This window comes from Phoxinus phoxinus (assembly GCF_949152265.1).
Source record: "Phoxinus phoxinus genome assembly, chromosome: 23".
Lineage (NCBI taxonomy): Eukaryota > Metazoa > Chordata > Actinopteri > Cypriniformes > Leuciscidae > Phoxinus > Phoxinus phoxinus.
This window is the reverse complement of record NC_136898.1, coordinates 4,263,254-4,277,050: the sequence shown is the minus strand read 5'-3', so window position 1 is coordinate 4,277,050 and position 13,797 is coordinate 4,263,254. Positions and strand designations below refer to the sequence as shown.

The following is a 13,797-nucleotide window of genomic DNA, read 5'->3' as shown; positions in this document are numbered from 1 at the left end:
AAATCTTTACAAATTTTAATAACATTTGAATAAAAGGAGATGTCAATATTCCTAGGCTGGTCATCACTTTTGGCCACTACTATATATGACATGGGTAGTAATATGAATGCTATAGTTAAAAGGAAATAATATATTAAATATAATTGTATTTAATATACTAATATAATATAATTTCCTTTTGTGTACTAACTAGAGATTTTCTGAATTTCTCTGGTTTTGAAGGGCCATCTCTAAGCTAGAAACTCAAATCCGACAGCTGCAGCATGAGAATCTGGCCAAAACACGACAATCTCTTCATGGTAACTCACAGCCATCTGGAGCGGGGTACGAAACTCACAAAACATCTTCATCAGGGGCCTATGGGTGCTTTCACACTTTCCATTGCTTGGTCTGAACCAGAGTTCAATTGTTCCCCGGCTCGTCTCTGTTCACATTATTATTTGGGTCTGAACCACGGTATGCTTGCGTCATCAAGCTGCATTCCTGTTTTTTTTTTTACCTTGCATCTTATCTGCCGCAATTGAACTGCAAATGTTCTGAAGATCACGGGAGTCCTTTTCTCTCGGCTTGCATTCAGTCACGCTTGTCAGGAACACAGTGTGATAACACACATAAACACAAACACACAGTTTTAGTGAATCATATGTCGTCGTAAATCGTGGTTCTTTTCCGTGATTTTGTACTATTGCATTTATATCAGAAGCGAACTATACCGGAGTTCACACAGGGTTTCTGCAGGTCTTAAAGTCTTAAAAAGTCTTAATTCGTCTTTACACATATTAAGGCCTTAAAAAGGTCTTAAATCAGAGCAGAAAGTCATAAATTCATAAAGGTAGGGCTTTAAATGTTGCATGCATTGTAAAATATCTTCCAAATTTTTTTTGTCCTGTTTTCCAATACAAATATCTAAACTGTCTTAAATCAATATACATTTACTTGAGATGCAAATGTAAAATTAATTGGTTTATGCTTAAAACAAGAAAAAATATCTGTCAATAAGTTAAATGCGTCTTGATTTAAGAATCTTTTTTTTTTGTTAAATGAATTAAAAAGTAATGGATATCTGTTGAAAGTTTTCAAGTATTTTCAAACTCTGAAATGTTGCTAATACAACTCGTGTTTCTCCCCATAACATTTAGATTTAGAGAACATTTGGACGTATTGTGTTCACAATGTAAATCCCTTAAATATTCTTTACTTGGTCTTCATAAAACCTGCAGAAACCCTGTCACATGAACCGTAACCCAGACAACCCTTATTAGCTGGACTCTGTTCTGAAAACAGCGTTGGCATCAACCATATGAACTGAACTGTGACCGGCAAGCACCAAAAGTGCTAGTGTGAAAGCACTCTGAAACAGTTTTTTTTTTTAAACAATAAAATTGATGCACTTATTATCACAGTTATTACTGAAACTCACACATTTAATATTTCCAGTTTGTTCCACCACCCTGATCTTCTGCTTTCACCAAGTAAAAGGCAGCGTGACGTAGATGTCGGCATGAGGAACGGCGTTGCTCTCTGGGGTGAACAAACATCCTCTGACCGAACAGCTAGAGGGTACTTCATTATTCATAGTTCTATACGATATTCATTTCTTAAAGGAACACGCCGACTTTTTGGGACTTCAGCTTATTCACCGTATCCCCCAGAGTTAGATAAGTCCATACACCCTTTTCATCTCCGTGCGTGCCGTAACTGTCTGACGCACACACCGCTAGCCTAGCTTAGCACAAAGACTGGCGGTAAACGGCTCCAGCTAGCATACCACTCCCAATAAGTGACAAAATAACAGCAACATTTTCCTATTTACATGTGGTGATGTGTATAGTCACAGCGTGTCTTCGTCTTCTGAGAATATAGTTCCCAGTATGTATACGGTTAGAAGATGTCTGTCTCATGTGACCTTGTTATTTGTACACGCTGTGACTATACAAATCACAACATGTAAATAGGAAAATGTTGGCGTTATTTTGTCACTTATTGGGAGCGGTATGCTAGCTGGAGCCATTTACCTCCAGTCTTTGTGCTAAGCTAGGCTAGTGGTGGGTGCGTCAGACAGAGTGACGGCACGCACAGACTTATCTAACTCTTTGGGACTTTAGCTTATTCACTGTATAAGCCCCAAAGTCGGCGTGTTCCTTTAACCATGCTGTGCTGTGGCACGTTTACTTCGAGAAGGTGATTTCTGACTTATGTTATCCTCTGTCATCAGGCGGGTGTCTCCACCAGAGAGAGAACAGACTCCAGGTCACTGTGAAGAGACGAGGAAGAGGGATGTCCCACTGACGCCCATGATGAAGGCCCTGATCCAGATGGAGGACACTAAAGCCACTGAGGGACGTGTTCTGTCCAAGAACGGCAGCAGTTCGTCCAGTATGTCTCGAAATTCTCCTTAATAAAACTGCATTTGAGGTTGGGATAGACTGAATGGTGTCCAAGTACCTTCTACAACGTTTTGGGGAATGTACTGTAAAGTGTAGCCTTTTTTTGAAACAGTAGTTAGCTACACTACAAATAATTAACAATAACTAACTACAGACTGAATCTTCTTAAGGAGTTAATATATTAAATTATATAAATAATAAGCCTTATTGTTGCAAGAAAGTAATGTGGGTTTCAATTAGGGTGACAGCATCAGATTTGGACACACAAATTTATACTAAACGCATACAAAGTTAAACATTTTTTTATTATAGAATTGAAAATGTATATTTGACAACTATTTTTTTTTATCTTTATTGACTATAATATTTACACTACCGTTCAAATGTTTGGGGTCAGTGGGATTTATTTATTTTATATTTTATTTTATTTAGCAAGGACACATTAAATTGATCAAAAGTGACAGTAAAGACATTTATAATGTTTCAAAAGGTTTCCATTTTACAATGTTCTTTTGAACTTTCTATTCATCATCAATATTCATAGAATTTTTTTTATCACGGTTTTCACAAAAATATGAAACAGCACAACTGTTTTCAACATTGATAATAATAGTAAATGTTTCTTGAGCATCAAATCATCATATTAGTGTGATTTCTGAAGGATCATGTGACACTGAATTTCAGCTTTGATCACAGGAATAAATTACATTTTAAAATATATTCAAATAGAAAACGGTTATTTTACATTGAAATAATACTTCACAATATTACTGTTTTATAAAATAAATGCAGCATTGGTGAACATAAGAGACTTCTATCAAAATCATTCACAAAATTTTCCAACCCCAAAAATTTTACCGGGTTGTATATATTGGGTATTTTATGAGCCCACATTTTGATTATCTATATTGATTATATATATATATATATATATGATTTACTGTAGCTATTATCTACAAGGAAAGCTACAGTAATTTGAATACTCCTGAGCTTTTAACCCTAATCCTAACAGTTATTTAGTTTCTTTTAAATATTCTCAACTCTGGTCATTTTTTGTGTGTGATGTGTTTTAGGGTTGGCTAGGAGGAGGCCCACGGTGGCTTTTGTGGAGAGTTCTGTGAGGGACGCGGTGGAGGAGCGGAGCGGGGCTGTGCTGAGGGCCCAGAGGAGTCTCTCTCCAGAAGGTCACAGGTCATCATCTCTGCCCCCCAGAGCACAGAGAGCCAACCCTTTCTCCACACCTAGTAAGTGACACAAATCTTTAGCATTTGAGTTTCTCACAGGTTCGCATTTTTTACGTTTGCGCAGAGAACTTTCAAGGCTTGCACCTTATTTCAAGCTTTGCGTTCTCGAGACACCAGGCACTGTTGTTTTGCGTATGAGCGGGCCAGAGCACATTAAAGGGCACCTATTATGACATTTAAAATGTTCCTAATGTTGTTTAGGGAGTCCCCAACAACAGTTTTACATGCATGCAATGACAAAAAACACTTTTGTTGTCGTATAATATGCATTTATTTTTACCTGATTTGCTCACCGACTCCCAAATGAATCGTTCAACGACTCATTTCTCCAAACCCCTCCTTTGCGCGACGCTAATCTGCGTTGATTGGTCAGATGACCCAGTCAGTTGTGATTGGTATACTTATTGTTTAACACGGAGTACAATGATGCTTTTATCAATTAAATTGTGTTATAATAATTATTATAGTCCACTGCTTTGTAGTTTGTAGTAAAAAACTAAAAATAAGATAAAGAATTTAATGTTATGTTAGCGAGCATATAGCCCAGAGTTCATATTGTAAAAGCACAATCAGTCTTTGTTTGCATTAGCCCGATGCATAAACATAACGTTTTTACAAAAAAAAAAAAAAAAAAAAATGCAGTTACGTTACTACGAGGTATTACTCTGTTTAAGACAACTCCGAAAACAACGACAAACACTTCACATATCTCAATACAATTGTCATTAAAGACCTAGAAGCTAAACGGTGCTTACACAACAAACAACATAATTATTAAGCATGCTACATAAAACATAAATGCAACAATTATTAATAACACTTACAGGTTGTGATACGGAGGAGGAAGCTGATGCAAATACACCTGGAACTGAACCTTCCTTCAATATCAGACGGCTCGCGAATCCAAGTTTGATTGCATTTAAGTTGATAAAGCAATCGTCTTCAAAATGGCGCGAGCAAAGCACAAGGCTCGGACTATACTTCTGTGGTATAGTTGTATATATGAATTGTAGCCACTTAGTCTTCACTTTCATATTTCAAACTTTGCAGGATGTTTTTGTTCACTTAGATCTATGTTACACACTACATGAAAGGTAAATTTCAAAATTCCATAATAGGTGCCCTTTAATGGTTTTCTGTTAGAACGGTGTCATGTCCCTTAGTTAATAACTAAAGATGTTTGCAACTGACAATCTCTGTTACTTTAATTTCCTATTATCACTGTAAAGCTGCTTTGAAACAATCTACTGTTAAAGGAACATGCCACCGTTTTTTGAAATAGGGGTTATTCACCGTCTTCCCTACATTTAGATAGGTGGGCAAACGCATTTTTGTCTCAGTGCATGCATTGTCTTAGTCTGCCAGCGCAGCCGCTAGCTTAGTTTAGCATAATGAATGGAATCCTTTGTTGCCGGATAGCATGTCGTGAGTAAAAGTGATCCAAAAAATAATTACTACTTGTGGCCTGCGTATTCACAGCGAATACAAATAGCGATGCAGATTAAAACTAGGCGATTTCCTAGGCAGATATTGACTTGGAACTATATTGGGGCGAAGCACAGGCGAAGCACTGCTACTTGGGCGCAGAGATATCACGCGGTGATTGGTTCAGGTGTTACGTGATATTTCTGCGCCCAAGTAGCAGTGCTTCACCCCAATATAGTCTCAATGCATGCACTGAGACAAAAATGTGTTTGCCCCCCAACTAAATGTAGGGGAGATGGTGAATAACCCCTATTTCAAAAAACGGTGGCGTGTTCCTTTAAAAGCGTTATGTAAATGAAGGTGACTTGACTTTAGTGTTGGATGTATGATTATACCATTTTCAAAGTAACTGATAAAACTCCAACCTCACTTTTTTTTTAATGTTAGCAAAGAGGGACACGTTACTCATGCCTCTCTCAGCCAAGTCCAGTCCTAAGCGCTGCCCATCCGAGAACTTCTCCACCGCGTTGGGTCACTCTCTTCCATCCCAGGAACACCTGCAGAGCCGGTAACATTTCTGTCCTGCTCTCTGATCCACTTGCCAACTGCGCTGATCAGTTGTCTGTATATAATGTGTCTCATAAATGCCTTGTTTTTTTAGGGTTGATTTTGGTTTTGATCGAAATGGCATCAGCTCCTCTTTACCATCTCATCCAAGTCCAAGGAAGAGGTTACAGTTCAATCCTTCTGAGAGACTGGAAGGTATTTTTACTTACTTTCTTTTTCAGCTTTTAGCCATCAAATGTTGAAAAGCCTGGAAGAATACTGATACTGACCACTATTTACAGTGCTTGTTCTTTATTTTATTTTTATTTTTTACAGATATACTGTATATATTTTTCTGTGTGTTATTATATATATATAATATATATATTAGAAATGCACCTGAAATTTCTTAGCCGATACCGATAGCCGATTATTCAGAATGATATCTGCCAATATTTTTTTTTTTCTTCTAATGGATAAAAAATCTCTCCCAAATAAAACTGTACACAGAACCCTCTCATTTGGTACACTATAATATTAGAGGTTAAAATTAACAACAGAGCTATTATATTCAACTGCTATTTATTTCCAGATATAATATTTACACTCAAATAAAAGCTGAAATGTTTGTATACAACTCAGTTATACATAAGGTAGTTTTATTGACATCTTTCTACGGTTGAAACACTGATTGAGTGATTGCATGAGACATGATACGGATTTCGGTAAGTTATACTGTAACTTTCAACTCACCTTCTGATATTCATGCATATTTTTCTAGATATCATTTGTATCAAAGTGGAAGAATAGACTCGCGCTCCACGCTGCTGCTTGAACTGAGGCACCACAGCGATCTGTCACGTCACATTTAAGAGCGTCAAAACGCCATTTATTGTTTTAATTTCGTGCTAAAATTTACAGAATTAGAAAGATGACACGTCCTTTTTAGAAGTAACAAAGCACAGAGCTATTTGCGATTATGGGGTGAGAGCACGCTACAAATGTTTAGTATAGGGAAAAACTGCAGATCTGGCAACCCCGGCTTGAACTATGGGTGATTCACAGGGTCAAATAGAGCCTGCTTTTATCAAGCCCTTTTTAGCTGTTAATGCAGTATTGTCGCACTAACTTGCCTTAACTAACTCAACACGAGAGATTTTCTTCACACACAGTGGGAGTTGCAGTCTGTCATCTTTTACTGCACCCTTTTGATTGACAGGATATAATCGGTTCGGCACTGATCATCGGCTGTTTTTAATCAATCGGCCGATGGCCGACAGTGAAAATAATTGCTTTTATTGGCTGATAGCGATTGTTGGCCGATACATCGGTGCATCTCTTATTTATATATATATATGTATGTACAGTATGTATGTAAAAAGGAGCAAATATATTTCACTTAAATAATTAACAAATCAACAAAACGAAGTATTATATGCTGAGTTTCGGTTCATTTTTGTGACACGCTCCACAAACAAGTTCACGGAAAGAAAACCAAGACGGCAGAAAGCTCATTTTGTTTATTTTCTTTATTTTACAAAAGCAAAATATTTTGTTTTTATTGTGACTGTACACAAATAAAAGTAAACCATTTACAGTTTCGAATGACGTCTTACTCTTATCTGTATGACCTTAAATAACATAGTATTGTTTCCGCTGTTATTACGAAACATTTCAAGTGATCACGCAGTTCACCTCGCGCGCACACACACAACATATCAGTTCTAGCTAACATGACATCGCAGCCTGTTCATTATCAAAATAAAATACAGTCAACTAAACACTGAAGCATGGAGGAAGTGTCTCATTGTGTTTGGATGAACTGTTCGAAGCCATTAACATCGAGTGGACTCTTCTTCCTCTTCGTCTGAAAGTTGGTAAAGGCTAGTCCGTGCCAAGCTACTTTATTTACAGTATTTGTGCAATTCTGGCTAATTCCCTGACCAGTGATTTGTGATTAAAATGGTTAAGACCATGCCATATATATATATAATGGGTTTTCAAGCCATTAGTTTACCTAAAACATTAACACTACTACTTTGCTAGCCTGTAAGCAGTGGTATTTCCTTCAGGAAACGTAACTCCTGTGTGATTTCCTCCTCAGTGAACCCTCAGTCCGGCGTGGGCTTGTCTGAGCCGGCGGAGAGCAGTGGATCTGAGGAGCATGCGGTTGGGCTGAGCTGGGGGGAACCGGAAGCTGCTGTCAGCTCGCTGAAGACACACGACGCCGGCGAAGAGACGTCCCTCTCCTGTCAGCCTCGCATTCAGTCGCTGGGTGACGCAGAGCGCCTCTTTGATGAGCTCACACAGGAAAAGCAGCAGGTGATTGTGGGATATTTCCTGTTGTTATACGGTCCTCTAGAATACTTCATTCGTGGCATTCGATTGTCAAATATGTAAGGAATAATTGACGACAGGCCGTTGAATTATCAGAAAAATAATGCACACCCGAGGTGGTAATGCGGTCACGACGCGAAGCGGAGAATGTAGGACTAATTCCTTGCGCATCTAAACCCAGGCTCCGTTGCTAATTCCAAAACGTCATTTTAGAGTTAGTAACGGAGGTTTGAGCCGCTGATAGCAGATAATGCTGGACACACTTAACGACTAGAAACATTCTCTGACTGTGAGTGCAGCAGATTTTAAACACCGCTGTGAACACAGACTGAACGCGCTGAAAACGTATGCATGATCAGTCATACGTATCAAATTACATTCATAACCGGCCTTACAGTAAGTGTGTCCCCGGCTTTATGCAGTTATTAATGCAGTTATGAGAGCGAGATAAGCATGTGCGTCAATATTATTATTTATTTATTAAGAAGGGGGACCGGAGGGTGTGTTCCAACTACAGGGGGATCACACTTCTCAGCCTCCCTGGGAAAGTCTATGCCAGGGTACTGGAGAGGAGAATACGGCCGATAGTAGAACCTCGGATTCAGGAGGAACAGTGCGGTTTTCGTCCGGGCCGTGGAACACTGGACCAGCTCTATACCCTCTCCAGGGTGCTGGAGGGTTCATGGGAGTTTGCCCAACCAATCCACACGTGCTTTGTGGATTTGGAGAAGGCATTCGACTGTGTCCCTCGTGGCGGCCTGTGGAGGGTGCTCCGGGAGTATGGGGTCCGGGGTCCTTTGCTAAGGGCTGTCCGGTCCCTGTACGACCGAAGCAGGAGCTTGGTTCGCATTGCCGGCAGTAAGTCAGACTTCTTCCCGGTGCATGTTGGACTCCGGCAGGGCTGCCCTTTGTCGCCGGTTCTGTTCATAATTTTTATGGACAGAATTTCCAGGCGCAGCCAGGGGCCGGAGGGTGTCTGGTTTGGGAACAACACGATTTCGTCTCTGCTCTTTGCGGATGATGTTGTCGTGTTGGCCCCATCAGACCAGGACCTTCAGCATGCACTGGGACGGTTTGCAGCCGAGTGTGAAGCGGCTGGGATGAGAATCAGCACCTCCAAATCCGAGGCCATGGTCCTCAATCGGAAAAAGGTGGCTTGCCTACTTCAGGTTGGTGGAGAGTTCCTGCCTCAAGTGGAGGAGTTCAAGTATCTTGGGGTCTTGTTCACGAGTGAGGGAAGGATGGAACGGGAGATTGACAGACTGATCGGTGCAGCTTCCACAGTAATGCGGACGATGTACCGGTCTGTCGTGGGCGAAGCTCTCGATTTACCGGTCAATCTACGTTCCTACTCTCACCTATGGTCATGAGCTTTGGGTCATGACCGAAAGGACAAGATCCCGGATACAGGCGGTCGATATGAGCTTTCTCCGCAGGGTGGCTGGGCGATCCCTTAGAGATAGGGTGAGGAGCTCGGTCACTCGGGAGGAGCTCAGAGTAGAGCCGCTGCTCCTCCACATCGAGAGGGGTCAGCTGAGGTGGCTCGGGCATCTGTTCCGGATGCCTCCTGGACGCCTTCCCGGGAAGGTGTTCCGGGCACGTCCCACCGGGAGGAGACCCCGGGGAAGACCTAGGACACGCTGGAGAGACTATGTCTCTCGGCTGGCCTGGGAACGCCTCGGTGTCCCCCCGGAAGAGCTAGAGGAAGTGGCTAGGGAAAGGGAAGTCTGGGCATCTCTGCTTAGACTGCTGCCCCCGCGACCCGGCCCCGGATAAGCGGAAGAAGATGGATGGATGGATGGATGTTCATTCTTGACAGTAGACTAGCCTAATAAATGAAACACAAAGGCATTTTAACAAGTATAGGCCTATCAATAATTATTTATTTGTTATAATATCTGCAATTATTACGAAAACCCGTGCAACAGGACTATATATTTATTTAAATATTCAGTTTAATTTTCTATTGATTATATATAGGACTATATACTGTACTTTATTTGTTAAAATGAAACTGCATGTTTCCATTGATTGTGAAGTCAGACATTGAAATTTACAGATCAAGCGCATTGGGCTGCATAGTTTTTCTTGTTATGAATTGTATCCTATTTTCCGTTATTACAGTTAAAGGTATAGCGGAGGATCTTTCCTAATTTTAGAAAAGACCCGCCCTCTCCAATTTAAAAAAAAATGCACATGCGCAACACTCTATTTGCTCCCGAGAGGGAAAGCCTATTAAACTTTAATGTAGCTTACATTAACTTTCACTAGCAGTGATTTTAAATGGATTTCTCCAAATAGCATGACAAACTTTACCTGTCTAGTAGAATCTTCGCGACTGCGGCATCAGTGGGAAGCCCAACCTGTGCTTTTAGCGCACACCAGCGTGTGAAATATTCACCCAAAATCACTCTGGTCTTGTTTCTATATTCTGCGGCCTTTCTCTTCTTATCATACACTTCGTATACATTTTTTCTCTTTCGACCCTCAGCCATTTTCAAAGGAATGGCTAAAAACCGTAACTCATCACACATAATACACCTGAAAGTACGCATGTGGCGCAGGGACGAGCACGTACGACGGCCTTACGTAAACATATCACCAGAATGATTGACACTTAGGTGGACCAATAGTATAGGCTACCCACCCGGAAAAAGAAAATCCTCCGCTATACCTTTAAGTAGGCGCAGTAATATGGAACTGTAATGAGGTCAAGACCTGCCGGAACTACTTTAGCCGCGCGGTTCCCTGAAAATAATTGCACATCGTAGAACGCTCGTCAACCAATCAGATTCAAGCATTCAACGGCCCTGTAGTATAATTTTAAATAAACAATTTAATAATGTAGTATAGTTAATAATGTAGTAAAACACACACTATTATACACATATTTTTTATAAACCAAGTCAAGTCACCTTTATTTATATAGCGCTTTTTACAATACAGATCGTTTCAAAGCAGCTTTACAGAGATAACAGGAAAATAATGCAACAAAGTTTGTTTCTAGAAGAAAATAGCGTCACAGTCCAGCTTAATTAAGTTCAGTGATAGTTCATTTTTGTTGTAAAAAAGTTAATTTAGATCATTTATATATACAGCCGCTCTGGAGAAAACTGTGATGTCAACGTCTAGTTCCGTTCAGTTCTTATATAATGGGGTCAATGCAGGCAGATTAGTAATATTGTTGAATATTAAATGTCCCCAACTAAGCAAGCCAAAAGCCAAAGGTGACAGTGGCGGCAGTGGCAAGAAACCCAAACTCCATCAGGTGACAGAACGGAGAGAAAAAACCTTGGGAGAACCCAGGCTCAGTCGGGGTCCAGTTCTCCTCTGGCCAATGAACGAAGAGTGTATGATAATGATTCAGGCAGCATCACAGGTCAGAAGTCAGATTATATTGGAAAATTCAGAATATTTAACTAAGAAACTAATTATTCAGTTTCTTGAGTTATGTCTAACAGATATCTAGTGTAGAAGAAGAAAACAAATGATATATATATTTTTAGCAATTTCTAAAAGCTGACAAAACCGATGATTTATTTTCAGCTCATTTGTGTTTATTCAGTATTTTCCTTCTGGTCATATACATGCTGAAGTCATTATGAAACTAGGAACTCACGGATTGCATGTCTTAACGTCACATGAGTGTTTGGACGGCGTGTGACTCCCTCACGAGTCTTGCTGGTATGAGAGCGGCTGTAGATCGATGTCAGCGCGTGTTTCTGCTGTGTCCTACATTACATAACTTGCCTTTATAGCGCTGCTGGTTAATCATGTCTATTTTTAGCACAGGCTTCCCTTTTCCTAATCATGCTGAGGAGTGCTAATTCAAAACCCTGTTGTTTAAGCTCAGCTGTTTCCATCCAGCAATTTGCTGAGTGCTGTGACAGTTTCCTCGAATATTTATTTATTTTCCACAGATTGAGGCAGCACTGAGCCGGATTCCTGGGACTGGGGCCCGGGTCACGTTGCAGACCAGACTAGACGAGGTGAGAACGCAATCGCTTTCCATTCAGATGCATATATAGACCAAAAATATGATAACATAATATGAGCAATTTTATTTCACGGTATACATCACAATCTATGGAAGCTTGTTTCCACCACAGAATAAAAAATAAAAAAGGTAATAGTGACGTTATCTCACAATTCTACTTTTTTTTCTTTGAATTGCGAGATTTATACTCACAATTGTGAGTTATGAAGTCAGAATTGCGTGATATAGTCGCAGTGGCGAGAAAAAAGTTTGAATTGCGTGGAAAAAGTCAATATTGCGAGTTAAAAAGTTAGAATTGCGAGTTTATTGCACGTGATTCTGACTTTATAACTCGCAATTGCAAATTTATATCTAGCAATTCTGACTTTTTAGAACGCAGGATGTTGAATATGAGTTTATTAAATATGATATAAACTCGTTTATTGAATGTGAGTTTATATCTCGCAATTGTGAGAAAAAAGTCAGAATTGTGAGATAAAAAGTCCCACTTATCTTTTAAATGGTTTTATTCCGTGGCAGAAACAAGCTTCCATAATAATTCTCGTTGGGTGAAATGCCATACTAAGTAATTAATTACTGTAATTTAATCAATAAGTATTGGATTACTCTTAATTTTTTTTGTTATTTAGTTACTTCTGATGTAATTGTGTTAAATACTGTATAGACTGTATAGGGCAATGCTATATTAAACAATAGTGGATATAACATCTAATGTTTGAATGCATGTTTAATGTAACCTTTATTTAAATACTTTGGTCATAATTTATTAAATTTTATAATATTTATTTGAAAGAATTAAAACAGCAGTTTCACATCTATCCTCTTCTTATATAATTAGTAGCTTGTAATTAATGACTTTTTGTAACTTTAATACCCAACACTGATCACAATATAGTTTTTTTTTCTGGAAATTCAACCCCAAAAAAGTGTTTTATATGTTACATAACCGTGATAATTACTTTTGTTAATAATCCAGTGAATTTAACACTTTACAAATGAAATGCTCTCATTTGATTGTGTCTGGTTTAAAAATAAAAAGATGATGATGCATAACAAATGATCCAAATGTGTAACATTATGAACTTTATGATGTTATTCATCTCCCAGGTGTCCTTGGAGAACCGCCTAGAAAAGGTGAACCGCGACCTCGGATTCATCCGCATGACTTTAAAACGATTCAACATCCTGCGTTCTTCTGCCAACATATAGCCAACAGTGAACTCTCATGAATTATGATCACATGCAGTGGCTTTCTTTATTCTGGACCATATGAATTATTATTACAATGGAACGATCGTTCCACTATACAGACTCTTATGTACATGTTCAGTAAATATTTCTACTTTTATTACCGTAGGATCTATTTTGTATGTTTTATTACACGGTGAACATACTATAAAGTATATTTTAATAATGCCTAGATTTGTAAAAACATTTACTTTTTTAATGTCACAGAAATATGGAAAATTGTACGCTCGACTCATTCAGGTGAAGGATGTAGATATTTTTTATTTTATTCATTTGCTGCTGATAAATGAATGGCAAAAATACAGTCCTGCAGGGCAGCTCATTTGCATATGTTTCCATTCCACTTGTGTGTCTTATGACTTTTGATTTAATGACACTTGAAAAGGTATATCTTTTGTTCACATATCAGGTTTGTGGCATGTTCATTAATGAATAATTGACGTGATTACATTGCCTGTGCCATATAAGAGCAGAGAATGATAGCACATCTGATAATAGGATGAGTAGAGCTGAACTGCCTTGTTGAAATCATCTCATGTAAAGAACAAACCCAAACCAGCACTGACTGTTTACACACTTGATTATCAAAGGTAGACCTCTGACATTTTCCAAT

At 39.1% G+C, this 13,797-nt stretch overlaps 1 protein-coding gene across 2 annotated transcripts in view; it reads left to right on the top strand.

The window, feature by feature from the left end:
- mphosph9 (M-phase phosphoprotein 9) overlaps positions 1-13,352 on the top strand; it is a 34,006-nt gene extending 20,654 nt beyond the window's left edge. For both annotated transcript variants that reach the window (XM_079599193.1, XM_079599192.1), the window contains exons 16-24: positions 223-324; positions 1,438-1,560; positions 2,216-2,376; positions 3,461-3,631; positions 5,504-5,624; positions 5,718-5,818; positions 7,707-7,924; positions 11,860-11,928; positions 13,044-13,352. In XM_079599193.1, coding sequence (XP_079455319.1) covers positions 223-324; positions 1,438-1,560; positions 2,216-2,376; positions 3,461-3,631; positions 5,504-5,624; positions 5,718-5,818; positions 7,707-7,924; positions 11,860-11,928; positions 13,044-13,145 — 1,168 coding nt within the window. In that variant the 3' untranslated portion in view covers positions 13,146-13,352. The remainder of the gene's footprint in view (positions 1-222; positions 325-1,437; positions 1,561-2,215; positions 2,377-3,460; positions 3,632-5,503; positions 5,625-5,717; positions 5,819-7,706; positions 7,925-11,859; positions 11,929-13,043) is intronic.
- The last annotated feature ends 445 nt before the right edge of the window (positions 13,353-13,797 follow it).